General features: G+C 43.5%; 1 protein-coding gene across 2 annotated transcripts; it reads left to right on the top strand.

The window, feature by feature from the left end:
- The first annotated feature begins 226 nt into the window (after positions 1-226).
- Positions 227-22087, top strand: PTP4A2 (protein tyrosine phosphatase 4A2). Of its 2 annotated transcripts, none has more exons than XM_075522288.1 (6): positions 227-469; positions 8746-9421; positions 11034-11126; positions 16221-16351; positions 18414-18488; positions 19607-22087. In XM_075522288.1, the coding sequence occupies exons 2-6, from the start codon at positions 9326-9328 to the stop codon at positions 19713-19715; spliced, it is 504 nt and encodes a 167-aa protein (XP_075378403.1). In that variant the 5' UTR covers positions 227-469; positions 8746-9325; the 3' UTR covers positions 19716-22087. The 2 variants fall into 2 exon arrangements, with proteins under 2 accessions (XP_075378403.1, XP_075378404.1); XM_075522289.1 differs by lacking the exon at positions 227-469 and adding an exon at positions 7595-7643.
- Positions 22088-26218: the final 4131 nt, after the last annotated feature.

The following is a 26218-nucleotide window of genomic DNA, read 5'->3' as shown; positions in this document are numbered from 1 at the left end:
GCGAGCTGCGGCAGTGACGAGCGAGGCCGCCCCAGCGCCGCTTGTGCCGCGTCGGCATGTCCGCAGCACCCCCGCGGTGACGGCGGCGGGTAGACGCGCCCGGCGCGCTGAACCGGGGCGGGGGGGAGGTTGAGGGGGGTGTGTGGGGCGGACCGTACCAATGCCGGATGTGGGTGTGAGGCGGGCCGTGCCAATCAGCGGCGGGCGGGCCGTACCACGGGGCGCGGGCGGGGAGGGAGCGGCCTGTGCGCGAGGAGCCGTCTGGCGGCGCGCGGGCTCTCGGGTCTCTCCGCGCGGCCGGGCCGGACCGGGTCGAGCGCAGCCCCAGCCCCGTCACGGGCCCCGCCGCCGCCGGGCCGGGCCGGGCCCGCCGCCGCCGCGCCCCCTCCCGCTCCTTCCCGTCCCCCGGCCCGCTGTGTGGGAGGCGCCGGGCCCGCTCGGAAGAACGCCGACGCGCTCAATGCCCAGGGTGAGGGGCCGCCGTGGGGAGGAGCTGGGGGGCTTCGGGTGAGGAGAGGCGGCGGGAGGCCGGAGCCCCCGCCCCGGGGCGGGCCCGGGCTGCGGGGGGGTGGGGGGCAGCGGCTCTGGGGCCCCCCTCCCGGATCCTTGAGAGGTTTTGAGGGGTTCCCCCGGCCTGTGGGGCTGCTCTGGGGGGACCTCCCTGGCCTGGAGAGTCTCCTTTGGCCCCTGCGGCTGGTCTGGAGGGGTCTTTTGTGCTCTGCGGGTCCCGCCTGGTCAGCGGGTCTGGTTTGGGGGGATCCTTGCTGGTCTGGGAGGCTCTCTTTGGGCTGAGGGGCCGGTTCGGGGGGGTCCTTTCTGGTCTGAGGGGATTTCCTGACCTGTGGGCCTTGTTTGGGGAATTATCGCGGGCCTTGGGGGCTCCTTTGGCCTGAGGAGCAGGCTTGGGGGCAGCTTCCTAGCCTGTGGGGTCCCTACCCTACTTTGGAGCTGGTTTTGGGGAGGTCCCTGGGGTTGGACTGGTATGAGGGACCCCCGTGGGCGGTTAAGGCCGGTTTTAGGACAGTTGCCCTTGCCTGCAGTGTTAGGCTGCTTCGTGGGGTGTCCCTTCTACCTGTGAGGCTGGTGTGGAGGGTCCTCTCCTCACCTGCGGGATGGGGTTGACTTACAGTGCCCACCTCCCCGGTCTTCAGGGCTGGTTTGTGTGGGTCCCGCTCAGCTGTGGGGCTGGGATGAGTGGACCCCAAAGGGATGGTTTAGGGAAGGCAGTCTGCCTTGTACCTGGGCTGGGGGGGGGTGTTCAAGAGGGGAGTTCGTTGCCGGTGGGATTGCAACAGAGGGAAGGTAAGGAGACTGCCAAGGGGTTGGTGTGGGTGAATGAGAGGGTCTTGCTTGTACCTGGTATTTGGAGGGGTTTGTTTGAGGGGAGGGGGTGTCACTTATTCTCGTGTGTATAAAGGGGGAAGAGTTTGAGAAAGGATGGGAGGGTTGTTTTGGGGGAAGGGGGCCTGCCTCGTGTTAGGCCTGGAAGTGGTCTGTAAAGGATAAAGAATTTTTCTGGTATCTGGGCTGGAAAGCGGAGAGGGGGAAGGCTGGGAGCAATGTTGGGGGTGATCTTTCTCAGGCTGGAGGGGGGCTCGTGGAGCTGGAAAGGAAGGGTGTCCAGGATGTGGCGGTTTTCCTGGGGTTTGAGTGGGGGCAGGGTTGTGAATGCCGAGGCTGGTTTGTGTAGATAGAGGGCTGCCCTGTGGGATTTGGAGCTGTCTGGGCTGCAAGGGGGGAGTTGATGAAGTCTGGCCAGGGCTGAAGAAAGTAGTTGTGTTGCTGAGGGTGCTAAGAGTGACCTGCAGGAAGGTCCCTGAGACAGGGAGTGGTGTACTCGCTGGGAATGGCTGTGGTTTGCTGCTTAGGGCGTGCTGTGGTGGGTGAGGAACCCTAGTTATTGAGAGCTGGAGGCTTGGGATTTGGAGCGCAGGCGAGGTTGCAGGTTGGGAGGTGTTACGGTACGGGGATGATTGTAGAAGTGGCCTCCACTCAGCGCGGTGATGGTTCCTCGTGGTTCCTCGGTGTGGTTAGTCACGATCTGCTTTTTCTCTCGGGGCAGCTGTGTGCTTGTTGGTTTCAGTGTGAGGAGGAGTAAGGCAGAAAGTTGGCTTTTAAAGGCTACTGTATAAATGGAAACTCGCTTCAAAACTCCCAAAATGAACCAGTCAGGTTCTGACTCAGAACTGCAGTTAGTACTTAAAGAAGAAAAAAGATAAACCCACCAGTAGCAGCAGCCAGAAAACTCTCTCTCCTTATGACTCAACATGTAGAAATACTTAGATTTAATGAACTCAACTGTTGGAAAGAAAAGATCGGTTGGAGTTAAGGTAGGAGGAAGGATCTGTGTATGTATGGATACACAGCCAGGAGTGTCGGCCTTCTTACCTAGGGTCTAGTTGTGATGTTTTTACCTACATCTCTCAAACATAGGTGATTGACTTCAGGTTTAATTACCTGCAAATATCCATCCTTCTCTTCCACACAGCAGCACTTAAACATTCTTCCTCTATCAGAGCGGACCTGAACTGTGATTGCAGCCGGTTTCCTCCTGCTGGACTTTGCCCCGTGGTGGAATGCCGTGTTGGTTAACTGTTGTGAGGCCTGGGAGGGAGAGCACCCATGGGCGGCCCTGGGGAGAGCCAGGCGATACATGGCTCATGGAAAGGCACATTTCTGTCCTCGCTTTAAGGAAGACGATCCACAGCTGAAAACATAGCTCTTGAGATATTGTAGTGCAAGCAGATCATTTTTGTAAATGGTGTAGGTTGTTTATTTTGATAATATCTTTGGAGGAGAAAACACGTTGTCAGTGATGTACCATTACTGAACTAGCAGAGAGGAGCTCTGTGGTGTCTGTTGTGTTTGGATTAGTTTGACAGCTTCTTTGCCTGTTAAAGAGTTGGGGACTTAAAACAGCTCTGTCTAAACGTTGAAAAATAGACCTAATGGTTTGAGAATCTGGGCTAGAAGTTATTCTTTCTGACACGTGTGAATTGCAGTGCTAGATCAGGCCGGCACCTGTTTAGGCCAGTATCTGGCTGATGCACGTCGTAGAGACTATAAAATACCTTTATAGTGGCTGTTGACTTTGCTATCATCTCATGGTTCATTTTCCTAATTGTGAAGGGGTAAAGGAGTCTTAAATCTCTTGATCCTTTTTTCTGTTATAACACTTGAGACGCTGGGTTGCTGTCCCTATTCAGGTCACTGTTATGTGTACCTTTTTGTTACCCCCTTGTTTCTCTCTGTTCTGTACTAAAAAGTTAAATTCTTTTTGGTCTCTTACACTGAAAGTCTAGCTCTGCTCGAAATAATGGACTGCGGATTTTAACAATTGAGACTTTGTGGGTGTGCAGTGAAATTTATCAGTAAGCTTCAATTTCAGTTGTCAGACTGAATTTAACTGCCACAGGAGCATGGAAAAGGAGCCAACTCTCCACTAAGTCATTTTTCCAGCAGAGGTATACGGCAAATTCAAATAAGTGAGATGAGTAAGATGCAAGTAATTCAACTCTGTAACTTCACAGAATAATATCCCTGTTGCTGTGTGATTTGAAATTGCTTTTAAGTCCTGCTTGACTTGTTAATGGTTTTTTGGGGGTTTTTTTTTGATACTTCATCTTAAAAGTGTGAGAATATTTAGTCTGAGTTGTCAGGGAGGCTGATGATCTGGCAGGACTGTGTTTTCAAAAACTAACAGTTGGTACAGCTTAGACGACTCAGCATTCTGATTTTTAGGAATGAGTCGTTAGTGTCACATACTCACGAGCTGTTGTCTAAAGTCACTTCTGATTTTACTTAAATGTAATTCTGTGACTTAAACAGGATAGTAGCTTAAACTTCTTTTTCTTAGCGGGGCCTTTTGGTTTTGACTTCAAACACTTTTAGTAACTTTAAACTTTTTGGGCATGGTATGTAAATAACATTCAAATGTGACCTCTGAAGGGATTTTAAAAACTAAATGGTGGGTGGGGAAGGCGTTCAAAAAATCCTGTGTCGGAACAGCATTTTTAACTATGAAGCAGGTTCTATCTCACAAGAAAGAAAAGATCTGAAGCATAAAGCATGCATGCCTATCAATTCTTTCTGGAAGAGCTAATGCAGTATCTAATCACTTCCCACTGCCGAGCTTGCCAGGATGATGGTCTCGGTGCGTCAATGCCTGTGTTAGATGCAGTGGTTTGACCTCACCCAAATTTAGGGATGGCAGCTAAACTTTTTTTGCGTAGTACTCAAAACCGAGTTTTGCTGCAGGATTCTTCTCTCACTGAATAGTCTTGCATGATATATTTATATTTGACAGCTCTTACTGTTGCCTGATGTGTCACTTTTAAGTTGAGACTTCTTTAATCTGGACTCTTTTTTTTTTTTCTTTGCGAAGGCAGATCTCTATCTGCTGCCGTGGGTTTTACGGCCCAGGACTGGGTTAGTGCAAAAGGAAACGAATGAGTCACCCGCAGAACTTGTCAGCAGGCTGGGAGGGAGCTCCGCGGCGGGGGTGGATAGGGTGGAACAGTAAAATTTTTGACCTCACCCCTCTCTAGGCACGTGTCATTCTGAGCAAGCTTCCTTCAGAGAGCATTCAAGATTTTTTTCCAAGAATGTTCGTTCCAGAGTTTCTTTTCTCTGTATACTAGGAGAGTATATTTTAGAAAAGATGGTTGCTTCAGTTCTTGCTAATGTGCGATTCCACTGTTCTAAGGCTAATTTTGGAGGTCTTGGTGAATTTTTTCACTTGAAAAGCACCTTGTGCTCCAGACGAAACAGGACATTTTGGTAGGGTATTGATAGAATGTGGGTCACTTAGCGGGGCAGTGCAGGAAGGGGAAGTGAAATGTGATGTCCGCCGAGCATCAGGAAAAGCCTGGCTGGGTTGCAGCCTTGTATCAGGATGGCAATGTTCATGGGGTCCAGTTGTGCACCGTCAGTGTGCTGTGGTGCTGACTTCACGTGTGTAAGTGCAAACAACGAGAATGAGGTTTTCTAGAAAAGGAAAAAAAAAGGAAAAATTCAACAGCTCATGACCTGACTTTGTTAACATCGATTATAGATTCCCGCTTATAGGAACGAAATTAGTTGAGATGGTTTCAGAATACTGGTCTTCAAAACACTGAAGTATTCTTTTAATACTGACTGACAAATTAGCGGGCTTTGCTGTGCATCCTGTGCACGGGGTTATTTTGAAAGGTGATCCAAGTGACCTTTCCGAAGGTATCCCTGTTTTGCAATCTCTGGAAGCTGCAGCTGTTGCAAGCCGTTTTGCTGTCTCCGTGTAGCTAAGGCAGCACTTTTACCGGTGGGTTTTGAAGGAGATGGTGGAACTAGGAATTCCTTACGATGTTATTACTTGTTTTTCATTAGACCTGTCTCCCTGAACTTGTATAGGCACAATACAGAAGAGCAAGTGGCTTGCCCTACTGAAGTGTCTAATTTAGGAGTCAATGCAATGATAGACGAGACAGGGAACTGGGGATGAATATTGTAGGTGTGTTGGATTTTTACTTAAGGCAATCTCAAGTGAAGTTTCTGTCAACTCAGGAATTCATTTAACTGTTCTCTCTTAATTAGTTGATCACCCTGATTTATTTATGCTAGTTAATACAACTGCCCCTTGCTTACGTTTTAAGCATATTCTTGCAGGTTCATAGTATTTTGAAAGACATTCTTCTCAAATTGGCTTCATTAGGTTTTATCGAGCTCTCTCAGCGTGTATGGCTGTGCAAGCGTGAGAGGTGCAGAGCTCACAGTGCTGTTAGTTATAACTTAAATTAGTTCTGTCTGTGCGTGCAGAGACTGTCACAGCTCACTAAACTGGGTTGTGTATATAGGCATCTTGATTGATGATTATTCCCTGATAATTAAGTTAAACGACATCAGGAACTGACTCCCAAGCATATCTAGTTCTCTTCAGATGCATGAGTGGCTATTGCTTGGCTTGTTTGTGCTGCTGTCTCTGCTTTTTCTCCTCCCCTCGTTCCTGATGCGCCTATTGTACCTCATTCGTAGCCTTGATGTGTTGGATACTTCTTGCTCCCTTTCTGAGGCCAGCCACATAAAACATGTAGTAACTTTTGGTTTCTCTCCGTGTGCCATCTCACTTTCGAAGTATAAAAAGTTGAAGGTTAATTGGCTGAAAAATTAATTCTTGTTTTACGTTGTGCATAGACCTGGTTATTATTTATTGTCGCCAGTTTGATAGCGCTCAGTTCTCTTGGGATTTTGAAGTGCAAATTTGCTTGCTAACACAGGGAGGAAGAAATTTTAAAGTATTTACTTGGGGAGATCAGAAGTTGTAGACAATAGGGTTTTTCCTGTTTTTCATTTTCTTAATTAGAAGCCTGGTTTTTCTTTTTAAACTTTAGCTAACAGTTGAAAGTCATGGCAGGAAAGGATATATGCGTCAGTAACCAAACTGTTTTAAAAATAGGGTTATGTGGTACATAAACTTCTTATCCTTCTGGAAATAATTTTTCAGACTTAAATACAGTGCTTTACATTTTTAATCACTCCTTAGCTATTAGCTAATTAAATGCTTCAGTAATATTCCTTTGGGGAAGGTAAGATGGTGTCATTCCTGCTCTGCAGATGAGTTGAGCTACTGAAAGTGGCTTGGCCAAGGTCGGACCACGAGCAGCTGCAGATCTGAGAGTAGGACTTGGGTTGGTGACTCCCCCTGCCATACTTAATTTACTGGAACATGTCATCTCTGTGTGTCCTTTCCTAATGACTTGGTAAATAGTTTTTACAAAAGACTTTTAAAATAATTGGGTTGAAATTCCCTCTTTGATTTGCTTGAGGGAGGAGAAGTGTGACCATGATGACCTGATTTGATACAACTCACAGTGCAAATAGCATTGGACGAGGCTCTTCCAACCAAATTATTGGTGCTGAAAAGAAAAATGTTTAAAGGATTTGTTTAAAGATGACACAATAGCTCTTCCCCTCGCGACAGTGTGCTTTGTAATGCTGTAAGCCTCTGGTACTCAGGATCCAAGTTTTGCTCTCCTATGCCAAGATCTGTTGACCACTGTTTTTATTTAAATGACCTTGTTAGGTCCTAAAAAGTTAGTTTTGAAACTGTTCCTGCAATGTAAGTCTGCAGGGCACTCTCCAGGATGTGTCAGATGACTGGAGTATGTTCAAATAGGGGAAAACCAGGCCAGTATTTGCCTGAAAAAAGACTTTCTTGCATCAAGTTTTACAGGTGTTGGACACATGTGGATGCTGTAATTTCAGCCATTCTGCTCTTGGTACATCATAGCTATAGCAGACTGTAATACATTTTGACAAAGCCTTTGTTTTGAGATTCGGTAATATATATGAGAGAGTTGTGACAAACGTGCAAGCATTGACAAGTGTAAGGACTTGTGTATGATGTGTTTAGATGGGACTCTTCCATCTGGGGTGAGACCTAATCCTGTAGTCATTACGCTGATAAAATATTCCAGGATTCATTTTTGAAATTTGTATTTCAGTCACTCAGAGTAAGAACTGCGTTAAGGTCGGGGGAGGTTATTGAAAACATCTTTGTTCTTGCCTCTGGCAACCTAATTAATGTATTTTTTTGGCATTGAAAGCTGTTCTTGAAGGAAATAATTGCTGTTCTTCGGGTGATTTTTGACTTCATGTCAGTGAAAAAGGTAATTTTGTAGTGCTTAATTTGACTATTTTAAAGTGAGGATCTCATTAAAATGTTGAGCGCACCAGAAGTTTGGGGTGTGAACTTCCATGCATGTGCATTTTTCCCTAATTGTATTCACTTGAGTGTGCCACGTTGACCTTTCTGCTTGAGTTGCAGGTTTGTGACTTCTGGCTGCTAGTTTGGGTTTTATTCAACTGATTTAAAACTTTTTCCTTAAAAAAGAAGTGTCAGTAGTGATTCTTTGGCTTCATGCTTTTTAAACACAGTGAAAAGCCACGTTGCTTATTTAGTATTTCAGCCTTAAATGAGTTGAGCTAGTTTAGGTTAGCTCCATTTTCATCCCCCTAAACTTCACGGTAGAATTACATTTTTTCCATCTTTTATTGTTGTTGCTAAAACATCTATATTTTGAATCCTGTGTGTTAGGACTGGAAGCTGCTGCTGTCTTAATGCCCTGGTCTATAAACGCAGATAAGACTGAGAATAACTAAAAGTTATTACTGCTAAATGACCATTTGGTTGCTTTTGAAATAACTGATTTCTGGAGGGTATCTCCCTACTACTGGTGGTAGTTTGGTGATACAATGTTGGTGAAATTAATCTGCTAGCAGAAGCTCAAATATATGGCAGTTATACTCTTGTTTCTGCTTGTACTGCTTATTTTGTTCAGAAAATTAAGCCATACCAACAACATTTGTTACATATTTGGGCTTAAGCCAAACAGGTATGACAGTACCAACAGACACTTTCAAGTGTGTACTTGGCTTTGTGCTATTTTCTCCTCTTTTAGGGCACCTGGTTGGGAGGGAGGGGCCGTGGAGAGCACAGAAAGATTTCCTTGTTCTTGGTTCCGGTGCCTGGCTGCCAGGAACAGCATTTACAAGAAGTCCCGCGTCTCTGGGCTAGAACATACTCGATGCCGAAAGAATATCTGGGATTACAACTATCAGGACTCCACAAAAGACTGATTTTTTTGTTTGTTTTTTAAACGTAGCCTTATCTAGTCTAATTTGAGTTTCTCTGGGAGGGTTCAATACTTGGTGTTTCTGGAAGTAGAAGCAACAATCCCTCTTACATGATATTTTTTTTTTTCTCTTTAGGTGTTCTGTTGGAATATACGTCGCACATTTATGGCGATTCTGAGTGTGAGGGCAGACTTCTGCCAGGCCCAGCACAGCATCCTGGCTGACAAGTGAGCTGAGCGCAGGGGGTTCTACGTGCCATAATTACTTTGCCTTGAAGACTCCAGTCACAGTGAGCACACTCAAATATATGGGATATCTTCTGCACATTGGAAGCATATTCCTTTTACTGACTTTAGCAAAACTAAGCATCAAGAAGACAAAGTGGAGAGAAAATCTGCCCTTACTTTTTTGCCTCACCAGTGCCTAAATGTAGAACAGGCTGCCTAGTCTTGCATGTAGTCAGAGTTTTTGGAGTCTGAAGGATACCACCTGCAGTAATTGAGGCCGAAGTTGAATTCAAGTGGATTCTGAAGCAAACCTGCTTTTCTAGAAGCGAATTCTTTAAGGAACAAACACGTCAAAGCAAGCTCTGATCAATCCCAGGCATTTTAGTGGTCTTTTTAATGTTTTCTGCTGTGAAACGTTTCCAAGGTTATTGATTTTTTTTTTTTTTTAATTTTATTTTTTTGGCCCCTTACACGTTTTGTTTGCCATTATGAACCGTCCAGCCCCCGTGGAAATTACTTATGAGAATATGCGTTTCCTGATCACTCACAACCCAACCAATGCAACCCTCAGCAAGTTCATAGAGGTAAGGCAGTCAAATAAAGTATCATCCGTCTTTCCTTATGTGCTCATAGTTTCTGTAGAAGTACTGAACAGTCATTCTTCACACCTGTTGCTCAATGCTTTGGCTATGTGTTACATGTTACTTGAAACTTAAAGCGTTTTTATCTTTAATATATTGTTCATATTCTCTTGACAGTATGAGAAGAGAATCCACCGATTACTTTTTCCAAAGTCCCACACTTCTTTAATTGCAAGAGGCTGGATGAGCTTCCATTTTAGAATACAAACACACACCATTGCCATTGTTCCTGTCCTGGTTTCTGAAGAACTGCGTGTTCTGCAATTCTAAACGTTATTTTTCATTAAATAATGCAGTGCTTCTAACGCATCGATCTATTGCTCATCTTTTGGCTTTTAAAGAAGTAGTTAACAGGATTGTAACTGGTTTCTGACCTTTCTTCTCCCTTAGAGTGGGTTTAAGTGCAATACTTAAAACTGCTGGTTTAGGTTACACGATGTGTTCCCAAACTGCCCTGCCAATCCCAGAATTGTCAGAGATTTCAGGAGCCAGAATTTATCCATGAAAAATGACATCTGCCTGGGTCGAACTGTGGGAAGAGTCAATTACGACGGGCAGTGGATCAGACTGATACTGACACAATAAGATCTTAAATACGGCAAAATTTCATATTCAGTTTTCTGAAAAAGTAACAGATGGTATTGTCAGAGAAGCAGCAGTACAGTGTATTTCTGCATTCTAGTTTGCTCCAAACCTGCTGTATCTTTGTGCCCTTATATCTTGTATCTAGAGGACTTTTATCTTGTGTATGCAGGTCTTTTTCATTCCAAAGAGATCCTGTCATCTGATGCTGATGTCTGACTGTGCTATTAACAGACTTCCATCATTTAGCAGTGTGCTCTTCACCATAAGTCTGCTCAGATATTAGTGGTTAATTTTGTCTGAAACCCACATTCTTTTGGTCTTATATGTATATTTTTTCCCCATTATTGTGGATTGTCTTCCTCTTTCAGGAGTCTTGACTCCAGAATAGATATTACTGCTAATTGTTAGAAGTTATAGTGATTCATTCCAAACCTGAGAGGAAATTCTGCTTGCTGTATGAACCTTCAAAGTGAACTGGAACAGCTTTTGTTTGATCTTCTGATTATTTGTCTAGCACAATGTGCTACTTATAGTGCATTACAAGGAAGCTGGAGTATGGTGGTGTGTGTGTTCTGTTCCTCCCTGCCTCAAAATGTCAACACTGGCTGAAGCAAACAGTTCCAGGCTTCTATTTAAAGAGAAGAAGAAGAAGCTGCATGGAAAATATAAGTAGCTATTTTAATTTAGCTCTTATATACGCACCTTTTTTCCACCTTGGCATTTCCCTAGAGAAGAAGAATTCAGAGGTGTTTCATACTTATTCCTGTCACTTATAACCCTTGTCCTAACCTAGGCCATAAACCCCGCTTTGAGTTGGCCCTTGCTCCTTCATTGTGTAGTCACCTTGGGGCTCTGCAACAGGCACAGTACCGCTGACTCTGTGTCAAATGTTTAGTTTTGTAGCTGGATGAGAAAGTTCTTTAATTCTTCACTCTGTCAGTGTGCTCAAATGTTTTCCTTTTTCTTAAAGGAGCTGAAGAAGTACGGAGTGACAACCTTGGTGCGAGTTTGTGATGCCACTTATGATCAAGCTCCTATCGAAAAAGAAGGAATCCAGGTTCTAGTGAGTTGCCTTTAAAAATGTCTAAAAATGAAAAATCACTTGTCTGGAAGTGGTGGGGATGGCCTTCATGCTTTGGGCAGGAGCTTATGACTGTTTCAGATTGGCCAAAAGCAACGTGATCCTCTGCATCAGCTAAAGCTGGTTTTGAGAAACTCGCTGTACTTTTGTGAAAGGTACTTGCTGACTCATTATTATCGCCTGAGTGCTTAGAAATGTCTCTTCCTGGATTTCTGGATTTGTTGAGATATTTTGGTTGCCTTTTAGTGACTAGGTTGATACTAATCCAATGTTCAGCCTTGTGGTTCATAAAACTCGGTTTGGTCCTTTTCTCTAGCTACTGCACTTCTTGGCTTTACTGTTGACCTTCTCAGGATGCAGATAAAACTCCCTTCTCTCTTCAGAAAGTGCCACCTTTTGAGACTACAGCTGACACGTTGATGTAGGCTTCCGTGGACTGGCTGTAGCAGGATCTTGATCGATAGCCTCATCACTGCTCACCTTGAAATGGAGCCTGGCTGCTGGTGGCTTCCCTGTTCAGCAGGTGGAATTCCTTAACTGCTACTCAGAGTTAACATTATGCAATGACCGTCTGACTATATCGCCTAGTATTGCTTGGTGTTTTAGGGGAGGTTTTTTTAATAGGTGTGTGCTCATACTAAGCTTGCAGGCAGTATTTTTCCAGGCAATACTTATGAATTATTATAGTGTGTCAGATATAATCAGTTTATTTTACTGGAGTGAGTAATACTCTGTTGTGAGGCCAGAAATTGCATCTTACCTTCTTGTTGCAGGTAGTCAGTCTTCTATTGCCTCTTGATTTTCATGGCTCAGTCGGAGGAAAACTTCTGCAGTTTTCCATTAGGAGAAAAACTTGTATCCTGGCGTATTTGTGAAAACTCCACGTACAGGTCAGTCAGGTTTCTTGGCTCCTGGCCCTAGTAAGCATTTACTCCAGTTCCAGGCAGCCATGTGTGCCTCAGTGTTGTTGGAAAAATCAGTCACTACAGGGCTACCAGTGCTCCTAGGGCTGCACTCTGGAATAGCATTTTTGTTCACTTTAGAGCTGTCTTAGGCTTGAGCATCACAGAATTTTCAGGCATGCTGCTGTGAAACCTCTAGCTGCGATACTGCTAAGGTTGCCAGAGACTGGAAGGGTTAAACTTCTGGTGTGGAAGCCCTCAGAGCCCTGATTTAAGCTGGGGCTTAGACTATTTCTGTGTTCCTGTGTCAGAGCACAGATCTCAGTTCTTCTTAGAAGACTTAGGAGAGTTTTGCAGGTGTCCAGCTCTGCCAGGGTGGCTGCCTTGAGAGGCCAGCTGATCTTGGCTCCTGCAGCTGTGAGCAAAATCCACCTTCTCTGGTCCATGGCTGGGGCCTGTGGGGCAGCTGCAGGAGCCGGGGAGTGCGCTGTGCTCTGGAGCCTGTACTTCTGAAATAGTTCGGGGATTTTGGTTCTCAGGAAACTTTAAAAACTTGGTGTTGGCGAGGTTTGAACTGAAAGCAGTTTTTTGAGGAAGCTTATCTAAAAACTGGAAACGCTGTTTCCGCTAGCTCTGCTAAGCACAGTTCTGTTGGAGAGCCTTTCACTTTGAGTAACACGTGCGAGAGTCTTGTGCCTGTACACGTTTGCCTCGGTTAACAAGCCTCTGCATTTGGTATGTACCAGTTCTTCTTGGTATTCTACTGCTGCAGAAGGCAAAACAGGAGAGAGCATAAATCCACCAGGCATCTGTTAAGGGTAACAGAAAGCAGGAGGTGACAGGGACCGTTTGCTGCTAATGTCATCACTGATCCTGATGATCCCAGTCATGAGGTTGTCTGAGTAATTTACTGTATTGCAATAGTGTTTTGCTATTTGAGATAAGTTTGACTAGTCACCGACATGACCACCTCCTGTGTAGCTTTTCCTTCCTGTGAATGCATGCTTTTTCAAAGCAGAGTCCTGTTGCTGTTCAGAAATGGTATTGAATTACCATCTGGCTGAGAAAATAACACGTCACTATTTAAAGCTAATATTTGCTTGCAAAAATAACAGTAAGATTAAAAACACAGCCTGAGAGAGATTAGTGCCTATTTTAAAACTGTTGAGGTCAAAAGCGTAGTGAAACCCCTGAAAATGAAAGCATTTTAGCAAAGCCTGCGCTCGTGCTGTGATACAGGATCATGTACTGGCAAGATGGGTAGAATGTGGCAGCTAGAGAGTTGCTTTGGCAGATGGCATAGTGAGAAGAAAGTAGAGAATTAGATGTTCCATGTTTGAAGTAGTACTATTGCATGCGCATGTTTATCAACAGCGATTAAATCCAGGAGACAGGAGGCGGGGATGGATTTAGTTTCTGTGGGCTTCTGCCGTTCTTACAGTTACGTTCGTGTGTAAGGTCTTGTAACATAGAAATGCTACATTGGAAAAACTGGTAGTTTTTTTCTCTGGAAGTATTTTTGCACTGGCTGGCAACCAAGGAGGCTGCGATAGGTTTTGTTCATCTTCAGCATCTGAGACATGTTTCATTGTTCTGCCTCTATCGGTCCTTCATTTACTGTTCATTCCTGGATCAGACTTTCTTTACACTCTGTACCCTCTGGAACGGCCACCACCCGACCGCTGGCAGGCAGTCAGGGGTGCCCGTGTTAGAGATGTGACTTCATTGCCATCTGATATTTACTGCATCGCCAAGGGCTCTGGTATTGAAGGTGGGAAAGTTCCATGCTGGTGGCTGCGGTCCCATCCTACGCAGACGCAGGCAGTTCTGGGGGTGTTTTGCTGCTGTAACTTCGGTGCGAGTTGCACACAGGTTTTGAAGAAAGGGGTCTTTGTCACTTTAAGGTCCTGTTACTGCTTCTTGGTCATCTCAGTTCTGCATTGTCAATCCTGCAGTCCTTGCTGACTGACAAACCCAGAGCTGTTCTGCTGAGTAAGGCTGCTCCAGATAAAAGGGTAAATAAGAATAACCCTTTCTTGCCTATCATCCTTTCCATCTAGTGCAGGGTGGCACAAAAGAGCTATATTTTCTGTTTGTGCAATCTCTGTGCATCATCCTGGTTATTAATGACTGGTTTGGTTGTGGAGCTTAGCAATTTGTTTTCTATCCTGTCTGAGAGGAATTCGGAGGTGATGCTGGCAGAACTCATAATCAGGAAAATAACTGCAAAACTTTGCTGCAATTACTCCTCTAGTCCCAGAATTATTCTCGTTCCTCATTCTGGGCAGTGTCCCATGCAGCAGTGTTTTATCAGTGCTAATTTAGTGGTCTACCATTCCTGGGAAGATGATGATCTGTGGGGAGATGATGATTGTCATTAATTCAGGCCAGTGCAAGAGTTGTGTGGACATGATGGTTAACATGTAAGCTAAAGCAATGTAGTAACCTCCTGTATTTGGTCTGAAGGAAAGGATTTAATTTAATCCAAAACTAGGACACAGAACTGATATGTAAATCCTGTTCTTTGCAAGGCAGTTTCAAATGGAAGCATCTTGCAATGGGTAATGCCTCTTCTCTTGGCAGCCCATACATCTCTTCCTGGGACAGTGGGTGACACTAGGCCGAAAATATAGCTAGCAGTGTGCGATTGAGTGGAAAATCTCGTAAAAACCCTTTATTAGAAAGAATAAGTTTTACTTTAGAATCTTGTTTCTATAGTCTTTTATTATGCTGTGTTGTCCCAGATTTTTTTAATTTCCCATTTGCTTTAAAAAAGTTCTCTGCACTCTTCCAACTTTGTGTATCTTTCTGCATTAATCGCATATAAAGTTATTTCAGTAACTTAAAAGCTTTTTGGTTTTGTAGTTCCGAGGCGCAGATTTCTACCTTGCAGCTTTTTTAAGTGCTAACACATTTATAAGGTGCTCTTGGGCTGAGGTCTGTGCTAAGCTGTACTTGCTATTCAGGAAGTGTTAGGGTAGCAATAAGTGCATTTCAAAATGAAAAGTCTGGCGGATTTTTACCTTTGGTTGTACTTGTTCAGAGTTTCTGCGTGCTTCTTTCAGGCTTCAGAGAATACTACTTCATGTTAACCTGTTTTCAAGATCCTACATGAAAGACTTGTTTCTAGCCAATGAGGGAAGAAGTGGCCTCCTTTCAAAGCAATTTTCCTACCGTTTGGAGAGGTGGTTGAATAATACGAAACTCTGGCTATGAGCCTCTCTTGTAAAACGCACTGCAGTCGTCTAATGAAAAGTGCTAAATAACTACTAGGTATTATTTTTTACCTTGCATTTAGGAGTGCTCTTTCTACAGTACTCCCAGTGTGTGAGAAGATTATAAAGCATGCAATGTTGTGCTTGGTCTCGAAATACAGGACGTGTAGTACTCCACTTAGCACAAGTTCCAGGAGAGAGCTGTGACCTCGAGAAAATGGGAAGCTTCTCACATGTAGTTTTGATTTACAGCCATGTTGATGATACTAAATGTGGCCTAGGTAGGGTAAATGTTGGCTACCCCTTTAATAGGCAGAAGTGTAATTGTAGATGCTGATAGTTGTTGGCTTTGCCTTTGTCTGAGCACTCTTTTTTGCTTGTGAATGTGTTTGGGTTTTTTTGCTTGAAAATACCCAGGTAATTTTAACTGTCTTGCTTACTGGATGTATGGCAGCTGGACAAGCTGACCCATTTGAGTTGTTAAGAAGTACCTTCTCCTCTGCTGATCCCCTTGAATTGTTATGAAGTACCTTCTCCTCTGTACAGAGTCTGCAGTACAAATAGTATTTTAAAAGGTTGACACAACCACAGGCAAAAGTCTGCAGAGTTCTCATCTCTCAAATGTTTATTTGAAATGTCTATTGATTTTTACATATTTTTAATAAAATGAGATTTCAAGGGCAGCCATTTTTCTAAAAATTCTATACTACAAAGGAGTTAGTGTAGAGTTTTATTGAAATTTTTATTGAAAAGTGCAATTAAATGGTTGTTAAACATTTAGTGTTGCATTATGATATTGACTTGCAAACTTCAGTGCAACCAGAAAAATACCCACAGCACTGTTCGTGTAATATGCGCTTCTTGCTGAGCGGAATATTTTCCTTCTCCCAGTTATGGTTACCTTGCTGTTGATTATGGATTGAAATCCGTATAGCTGATGTCCTTTTTTTCCTTCAAAGGACTGGCCATTTGATGATGGAGCACCACCCCCGAATCAGATAGTTGACGACTGGCTAAACCTGTTGAAAACCAAATTCCGTGAAGAGCCTGGATGTTGTGTCGCTGTTCACTGTGTTGCAGGGTTGGGAAGGTTAGTATTCTGCTGTCTTGTTTTTATACTGGACTTAAGGTTAGTTTATTGTTTGGGAGGTAGGTCATGGAAGGTGTTAAGTAAATGCCAATTTCTCTGTTTTCTCCCAAATAACACTTGAAAGCAGCAGCATCAAGTTTGTGTCATTAAAGCAAGAGAGACTTATTGCAGCTTAAAAATCTTCAGTAATTTCATAACTTTGATCGAGGATGAGAGGAAAAACTTGGATTGTTCAGAACATTTCTGTCAATCATGAATGACACGAGCAGTTAGAGGTGCTATTAATTTGAAAGTGTATGTCTTTCTGCTAAAACAATAAAATCTCTTGTGCTTCTTGACAAATGCAATATACATGTATAGTACAAATTCTAAGGCTGTGCAGTTGTTTTTTTAATTTCCTCCTGTTTTCATCTGGTATACTAGTAAGCATGTGGTAATAAAAAAAGGCATTTAGAAAAACTGGTTCAATTACTTTCTTAGTCTAAAGTGGCTTCACTTCAGTGGTAGGAAGAGTTACGCTTGTATTTCTTGCTCACATGCAGACTGATGTTTCTCTCCTTACCACTCAAAATATAACTTCCTTCTTTGGGAAGAACTTCCTTCAAGATGAAATAAAAAAAAAAAAAGACTGATTTGGGAAAGCTAAATGCTGCAGTCATATTCCCAAATGTAATCTCTGAATGTTATGTTTATCCTATGGGCTAGGAGGAAATGGAGCTTAAGTGTTAGTATTCTTAGAATAACCATGGGACTGTTAATATTTAAGGATATGAATGAGTGGGCAAGAAAAGTGGATTAAAGAAGTCAAGTAAGCACAGAGTTGAAATGCGTCGAGTTCTTAAATTTCCACCTCTAGAGAAGAAGAGATGGGGGCAATGAAGAGGTAGAGGGAGAAACGGCCAATATTTAAAGACACAAGAGCCAAAACCTCAAGGCAATTAACATTTGTTTATCCATTTCTGCTCTATTTTTATCTGAGAACATCTTTAGGAAGGTGGCCACGTGTAACTCGAGTGATTTTCAACTCTCCTGTTTCTTGCATAATACCAGGCCAAAGGGTACCAGAAGCTTCCTATCTTCTGCATGTCACACAAACTCGTGCTGTGTATCTGTTCCTCATAGAATGACCTTTTTGCTGTTTTTCTCAGACTACTTCTGGCAGAGGAAAAACCAAGAGCTTTACAGATTTTGCTTTAATCTGGAAAACTGTCTACCTGTAGTAGGGAATTGAACTTCAACTACAGTAAAAAGAGAAAAAGAGACAGCTTTTTTTTTGAAGTTACTTTTGAGGTTTCAAGTTGTTTCCTTTGGAAAGTGGATAATTCTGTTTATGCAGGTGCAGTGTGGCAGTGATAGTGAGAGTTGTTTCTCCTGAACTCTGTTTTTGTTTAGCCGTGAGTAACAGTTGTCCAGTTACTAGCACCTGTTTAATCCTTTTCTACTCTACCCTCAGAGGTGCCTGTTGCAACTGGGTGTGTTTAGTGGGGTGAACATCAATCCAGGAGAAAGTCAGTGTGTTACTGTGACTTCAGCTTGTTTGAAAAGCCAGCTCTTTTACACTTAACCCATTTGCAAAATGTGGACCCCAAGGTAGAAAGTTCTACTCTATTGTTCCTGGAATGCCCAGTTCTGTGTACAGCACCTAATTAAAAAAAAAAAAAAAATTATATGTCATGTGTTCAATGCTTCATAGATCTATCTCACATCCAGCTAAATCTACAGTGTCATAAGAAGCAAAGTGCATGCACACGGTATTACACGCTTGTTTTAGTGAAGTAGAAAATTAGGTTACAGTGAAATGAGAAAGCGTAAAAATCTAGAATTATTGTTTCATGCCCCAAACGCTAAGGAGCTATTGATTTTTATTTTTGTGTGTGTTGGAAACAGAGCTGTCTCCTAACAGAAATTTTACATTAGGTAGTCAGCAGGCAAATGTCTTTCTGTAGATAATCCTTAAAGAGAAAATACTTAAGCTATTTGTTTATAGATTAATTTGATGTATTTTGAGGGGTTCAATATATTGTTTCTCCACATCTTCCTTAAATATTGATTTCTCCTTCAGGGCTCCTGTACTGGTTGCACTTGCTCTCATTGAATGTGGAATGAAGTACGAAGATGCAGTTCAGTTTATAAGGCAGTAAGTTAAACTTCCCCATTCTCAAGAAATATCTCAGTCTATGTTGTATTTGAACAGCATGCCTCTTCAGCAAAGCCTGTTAGATTTCTGATTTGTTTTCTAGTAGCTATATCCTGACAATAATGGGCATGACTTTGACATTAATGCTGAGGCTTGTGCCCTTTCCTCTGTTTAGAGATGAGGATTAAAAGGTGAAAATCTGGATTTACGTATTAAGCCATTGACCTAAGACTCAAAGATTTAGAACATGGGGAGAAAAAAAAAAGTCTAGGCTGGGGCTGTAAAAATCGTGGATGAATTGGACATGAACTAACTGCTCCTAATAAATAAAAACCAAAAACATTCTAGTGAGGTTGGGCCCTCAAGCAGAATTTCTGCAGCAAGTAGGTGAGCACCAGCACTCTTACAGGTGGTATGGGTGAGTGTGTGATCCACCCAGGAGATGTCAGAAACCACCTGTCTGGAAAATAACAAAACTGGTAAAGGATGAGGCTGCAGAGCTCTGTTGGTTTAGTGATACATCAGATCTTGAAATGGAGCCCAGCAGGTAACATGATGTTGAATGAGCTTTGCCAAAAAAGCAACTCATCCTTTTATGGATTCCCAGGGTCTTCGGTTATCTTTGTAAATGGTATTGCTGTCAACAGATTTTTCTGAATTTTTCCTTCCTTAAATTCCTTTTTTTCTCTTCCTGGGTATGGTACCTTTTATGCCGAGAAGCTCTTTTCTGAGAACCTCTTACATATTTGTATCTGAATGTCATGGTCTTTATTTACTGGCTAGTATAATAAGCAGCACATGCATCTGCAAGGAAAGGGTGACCTTGGTGTTGTTCAGTGACTGCTGCTGGCGATGGAAATACACTCTCTCAATCCAAGAAAATAGGCTGAAATTTGCTAACTGGATTTTGATTTTAATATTGGCATGTAGGTGATGAACTGCATGGGCTGGCCACGTTTATCCTTCCGCAACATGTCAGTGGATATGGAACCAAGCCAAAATGCTGTTTTGTAGATACAGAAAAGCTTTGAAACAAGGACTAATCTGCTTTAGAATGTGTATGGTGATTGAAGCAGTACTTTTTCCATTGATATTAGCCTTCATTCTCTTTGTTTTAGGAAAAGGAGGGGAGCTTTCAATTCCAAACAGCTGCTTTACCTTGAGAAATACCGACCTAAGATGCGATTACGCTTCAAAGATGCCAACGGTCACTGCTGTGTTCAATAAAGAAAAAAAAAAATCTCAAACGAAGGCAGAAGTTAGCATGGCTGTTTTCTGGACTCTTGGCACCTGGAAATGTGAATCTGGAATCAAACTACGTCATCAAATTAGTGGTGGAGTCAGTGCTCCTCAACCTCTGTCCTAATGGTGGTGATGATTGAAAAAAATAAAAATAAAAAAAAAATTAAGAGAAACATTTCAGTGAAGGATTGTTTTCTCCTTAAGCTGCAGTTTGAACATCTGCAAGGAGAAAATCAGTTTCTGAACCTTCTGTATTTTTAACTTTTTAAGAAAAGAAATAAAGTAAATTTTATGTCTAAGGAAAACCAGCAGAGCATTGGCTTGTGCAGAAACTATTTTCTTGATTTGAGGAAAGTACCCCACAGTTAGGGCCTGATACAGTAATTCCTATGGGACTCTTTTAAATGGAGTTGCCTTTTTTTTTTTTTTTTTTTTAACCTTGCTGGGACCTGGCAGAGAGACATGAGGAGGAGCCTTTGTTGCTGTATGGGAGCAGTCTGACAGCCTTAAGCCCACCCTGGGCATACTCTAGAGATTCGGTGATGTCTGTGTTGTGTGTCTACGTGGTGTTCAGAGTCTGCAGGTGTGAAAAAGCTTCCTGGTGGGCTTTAACAGAAGACTCACTGCCTAATAGCTTTGGTGGATCTGCTAAAGGCCTTTTTTGATTGGTGGGAGACAGTGCTTTTAACTGTGTGAGTGTGTGCTTTTATGTGTGTGTGTATGTTGGTCTTATTTTTTCCAAAGAATTTGGCTGAAATGTTAATGGTCTTTCTGTTGCTAGATAGAAAAATCTGTCCCAGCAGAAGACTGATGTTCAAAAGTGTCCTAGGTGAGCAAGGGGCAATTCAGACAAGGTCTTAAAATTAATTTATCTGTCATAAAGAAGAAAAGGCTTTTTGCTGCTGTCCAGATTCTCTGCCTCGCTGAACACAGTAAATCAGGATTTGGGGGGAGGGTCTCATTCGTATCGTATATGAGGTAAAGATGGTACGCACACAGAAATGCGGTCCATGAATAAATGCCTAGTATGGGTATTTTCCCAGACTAGCCCTCATATACAGTTCAGTTTAACCACTGATTGCCTTGTTATTTTTTTATTAGGCTCTTTTGGAGGGAGAATCTCTAGTTACACACCAACATGCCTATCATGTATTCACCATTGGCAGACCGTAAATACGCTGATTTTTGGAGTGTGGACTGGCACCGCGTTCTCTTTGTAGGGCCATTGGTGTTGTCAGTGAATTAATCAAGTCATTTTACAGCCTCTAATAAGCAGTTTCAGCCAGGCTACTTCTACCAAGCACATGTTATCGTAGTGCCCTGCCCCAGTAGTGACCTCATGTGCTTTCAACTTGACATTATGTCTGTAATATTCAGCCGTTGAAGGCTTTGAATACAGGTTTAGGGTCATGCTCTCCTGTGATCTTTTGCTGTGGCGCACCAAAGGCTTTTGTTGGTCTGTGCCTGTAGTAGGTGTAGACTGGTACCACCTTTTACCGATACCTCAGCTGCTGGCGATGTGAACTGCCTTCACAGGATTTCTTCCTGTTTTAGACTTCTGGTTTTAGTCTGCAGCTTAACTGCGCAAACATTGTCAGAACACAAGTAATGGACTTTTAGAATTCTATTCCTGGAAGGGATTTATACATTTAAGCAAAAAAAATAATGGTACTTGTCAAGCCCCTCACTTTGCAGATATGCCAAGAGACCTGTTTGAGGTCCGTGGCTAGAAAACGCTGCACTCCACGAAACTCGCTCTGTACCCTGACTCAAGCTGTATTGTTGTACTGAGTTCCTTCCTCCCTTTAAGATGTGTAACGTTTCTGATTTCTTTAATAGATAAAGGAGACGCAAAAGTGTTTGTGATGTCAATGCCTACATTAGGGAAATAACGTATCTGGTAATGTTGGAGTCCGTGTGGAAGGTAGATGATGCTAAATTAGCTAATTCTGGCCTTTACCTTCCCCTCGCAAACTAGAAGCCTAATGTTCTAACTGTTTCTGCAAATTAAAATTGATGTTTTTCGTAAAACGAAATACTGGTAGTTCAAGCTGATGTGACAAATGATGGAAGTCAGATTGGAGGGGAAGGTGTTGAGCTGGATTAAAAACCAAACCCCAAGCCCTTCTGAAGAACAATAAAAAAAATTTTACATGCTATCTGTATAACTTTGCATTCTTCCCCCTAGTTTTACTCTGATTTATAATGTACTAATGACTCTGCAGCCTTAATTGAGGAAAAATAGAAGTGCAGACTGTCATACAGTGTAGACACAACTGGGGGGAGTGTAATTGTGACCCATGTCCAGTAGGCACAATACTGAACGTAGTGCAATAAAGTTCTTGCAGTAAAATGTCTTCCCTCTGGCTCTTGATGGATTTATTGCAGCTCATTAATGTCAAACGCTCTTCTTTAATCGGATTTGTAAAGGCCTTCGGACAAGTTTGCCCATGCCCCTTGTATTGCTAATCACCGTTGGGTACGACGCGGCTTGGATTTGCTGGTGACTTGTAACTGTTGGGAAAGGCTGTTCTGCCTTTGAGAAGAGGGAGCAGTGCTGCAGACAGGAACCGTTTTCTTTCTTTCAAATTACCTGTTTAAAAACGTGTAAACTTACCTTGAAAAAAACCCAAACAAACCCCCCAAACCAAACAACAGCTCTCAACTTTCCCAAGAACTGTCAAAGATCTGTTGCAAAACTTTCTGTTGTGCCCTGGACAAGACTAGACCCCATGCTACCTGGCAGGGCTTGAATGGGGTTATTGTTTTGGGGTAACAAGGAGGGAGTTTCTAGAGGCCTGGATCGTGGTCAGTCCCTCTTCCTTGGCCGTGGAATGCCACTGCGTTGATTTGTATAATTTATTTAAGAAATACTAAGGTGCTATTTTCTGGGCTTCACAGATAACAATCCAATCGGCTTTGCTTTGCTGCCATCAAAGAAATATGTTACTTGCAAATCGGTATCGTGTTTCTAGTATTTATCAGATTTTTCCCACTAGTGTACTTGAACAAATTTTTAGTCCCTGTTGGCAATGAGATAATAAACCACTTTGACCGTGAGACTGGCAGCAGTGACTGTGAAGTTCCATCTCCTCTTTCTGTGAGGATGTCTTTGTATATTATTCTTTGTTTTGACACCAAACTCTTGCTTTGTTTGTTTTTTTTCAAAGTTTCTACCTTTTTGGTTACCATGCACAAAAGTGAAATGTCTTGCTAATCAAAGGCTACTTGGTCTAAAAAATATCGTGCGCTTAATTGGAACGGAGATATTCCTGTATGATACGAGTTACTTGTTTCTCTTGTTAATTTTTTTTTCACTAACATCTAGGCAGCTTCAGATACTGATACTTTAACTGGAGATAACGCTTAATCACATCCATATTTATATCACTTAAGATGCTACTTTTAGAGCAATTAAGAATGATAAGCGGAATGGAGTGACTCTGCATGGGGAAAGAAACTGCAGGAATCGTGGTTTGCGCTTCTATAATAGTGTATGTTCTTTTAAGTAAAAAATTATAAATCATTTAACTTAGTCTTAACGCTTGCAAAATCAATTCCAGAGAGCATTTTAAGTACATGTTTCTTGGGGGAGGGGAAGAACCGCTTTTTATCAGTAAACAGATCTGAAGTAAAATGTTAAGGTTACCATCAAACCTGCTGTCTCTCTAGGTCTGCGTAGGGTCACCGCTGCAGGCAGCAACGTTCACGTGCGTGCTAAAGATGGCCAGAGCCTCGGCTCTGGGCTGTGTCGTTCCCTAACGAAGACAGAAGGATCCCTAGGCTAAGGCGCGTGGGGCACACGGGTGTTTGCAGCCGAGCTCCGGAGTAAGTTGTTAGTCTCGCGTAAGTGGAGCGCTGTATTCGTCTGTGCGTCCTGGAGGCTGGCTTGGCTGCGTTTGTAGAGGTGTAAAGTTGGGGGTATTAGGTAGTCCCTTGACTCTCCTGTGAAAACGAAGGTGTCAAGGAATCCTGTCTAGAACTGGATTTATGTCTGATTAAGTCCCAAAGGGACATAACCGGTAATGCTTTTCACAGGTGTATCTGGAACGCCTTTCATTTTAGGCTGTCCAGGGGCTATGCAGACATCGTTACCGTGGTAGTCCTATGTTAAATATTTTTGCAAAAACCAAAACCTTTGGTATGGAGCTAAATCTTAGGGCCTTCCCTTGTTCTGACTGCTTGTTTCATCAGAACTTAAATCACCGTCATCAATGAATGAAGTGACGTAAGTGAAGTCTTAATTGTTTTTCATGCCATATATTTAGTCTAGATCCTGCTACTACTGACTGGTGGGACATCAAAAAGGAAACTAGGCTATCTCATGAAGTTGCTGGCTAGCTGACTAAGTCGTTGGTGCAGCTGCAGAAAGTTGGCTACGTACCATCCCGGACAGGATCTCCACTTCTCTTTGGACCGCTGAGCAGATCCTCATTTCAGGGATGTGGTTGGTACCAGGTAACTGAGCACCCGAGCACTTTGCGGGGGTAGCGGTGTGACTGGCAAGGAGCTTGCCTCTTGAAGAAAGAACTGTGGGTGAGGTTGAGAGGCTGCGAGAGAAGCTGCTTTATTTTGGCAGTGGCTGCAGTGATACTGGCAGGATAGCTAGAATTTGAGGTGGCTATCTCTGTGCCCTTTCTTACAGGGCTTAACTCTGTAGATGGAGACAAACGAGGGACACCGGGAGCCAACGCCAGAGGAAAAGTCCTGATCCAAATCTGTGGATGGATTAGAAGAGCTCAAGGGGGGGGAAAGAACCAGGTAAGGAATCGCTTCTTCTCTGTCCAGCAAGGGAAACCAAAAGCACTGAGTAATAACTGAGTCCTTTAGGGCTGCACGAAGGCAACAGAGGGAGCGAATCTGGTCCCAGGATGTGGGACATCCTCTGCGGGTCCTGAAGCCGCTTTGCTGGGAAGCGGGGCTGAATGCTGATGACTGGAGTCCTTTACTGAAACAATTCTCTCGCTGACAAGCACCCTGAGGGGATGTGCATGCAGTCAGCTGGAGGATAGGATGTTGTGAAAGGCCCCCTGCTCCCAGCAAAGCAGGGAGGCTGGGGCTACTAACATCTGCAGTATTTTGCAGAGAATGGAGAGCACAGCGTGAACCCCTGGCTGAAATAATATTCAGAAAGCCCTTGCGCTGTCTTTGGCAAGGCCGTGCGTGTGGAGCTTGTGACCTTCCTGGGCTACTGTTTTGTTTCTCTTCTTTTATCGTCCTTGTTGTTATCCAGAGGGCCGTTGGATCATTAGCTTGCTGGGCGGCACGGTCTTGCTGAGCTGGTTATTCCAATTGACTAGACTTAGTGCTTTGGGATACCTTTTGCTGCAGATAATTCTGCATGCAGATTGACTCTTGTGCTACTTTGTGATTTATTGCCATTTCAATTTCCAACAATAAAAGGGAGGAGGACGGTCTTGCGTGGAATATAAGTGCCTTTAGGACTGAAATAAGAAATTTTCCTAGAGAAAAGGGCAGCAGAACCCATCAGGCTGGTGCTGAGTGGGGCTGGGGGGAAATGTTAAAGTAGCAGCAGCTTGTTGACATCTAATCCTCGCCGCTGCTCAGCCCTGCTGCCTGCGAGCTTGAAGCGCTAGGAGTGCAGGCAGAGCCTCCTGCTTTTTTGACAACTATGATGGGATCGATATGTTCCTGCAGAATGCTTCAATGCCATCATTTCAGCATTTGGCAGGGAGAGGAGCATCTGTTTTGCTGGAAGATCTTTGACTAGTCCTAATAACGAGACACGTGCTTTTTTGTTTCTGTTGCTTGAGGGCAGTAAGCGAGTCGAGTCGGTGGGTCTTCTGCCGTCAGATCAGGAGCACGGGAGATAAAATGCAGATTTGATGGACTCCCTGGGGATGGAGGGGCTGGCTGGTGTGTTGGAGGAGTCAGCTGGAGTGTATCGTACTGCAGAGCACCCGCTGCGTGACCCGTGCTGGAATAGCTGGTGGTGGGGTGGGTACAAGCCATAGATTTCTTCCCGTCTCTCCTCCCTAGACGCTGAAAGCAAGATGAAAGGTAGCAAAATGTTGTCAGGCTAATAGAAAAAAATCTGGAGGAAGAACTGCGTAATGCACAACTTAATGATAATTGCTATCTTCCCGACTGTTACTTTAGCTCCTCCGCCACTGGTCGCACTGCAAGCTGCATGGGACAGGGACCTCGCGATACGGACAGGCTTTTGGGGTGTTCCTTTTCGTACAACGCTAATTCGGATTCGTGGTATCTTTGCAACTGGGATTCAAAGTCAGGCCTGATCTTGCAGCCATGGAGTGGGGCAAGGCAAAAAAAGATTCTATTAAAAAAAAAAAAAAAAATGTTGTCAAGGAAACTGCTCTCTCAGTACCACTGCGCACAGCCAATGAGGCACAAAGAGAAGTCTCCCCACAGCAGAGCCGCATGCAGCACGGGGTAGGCTCCACAAACGTAATTGAGACAGCAGGAATTCAGTGCTAACTACAAAGCCTTGTTTTGATTACCGTGTG

This window comes from Mycteria americana, chromosome 21 (genome assembly GCF_035582795.1).
Source record: "Mycteria americana isolate JAX WOST 10 ecotype Jacksonville Zoo and Gardens chromosome 21, USCA_MyAme_1.0, whole genome shotgun sequence".
In the NCBI taxonomy this organism is placed as follows: Eukaryota; Metazoa; Chordata; class Aves; order Ciconiiformes; family Ciconiidae; genus Mycteria; species Mycteria americana.
This window is presented reverse-complemented; position numbering and strand designations above follow the sequence as displayed.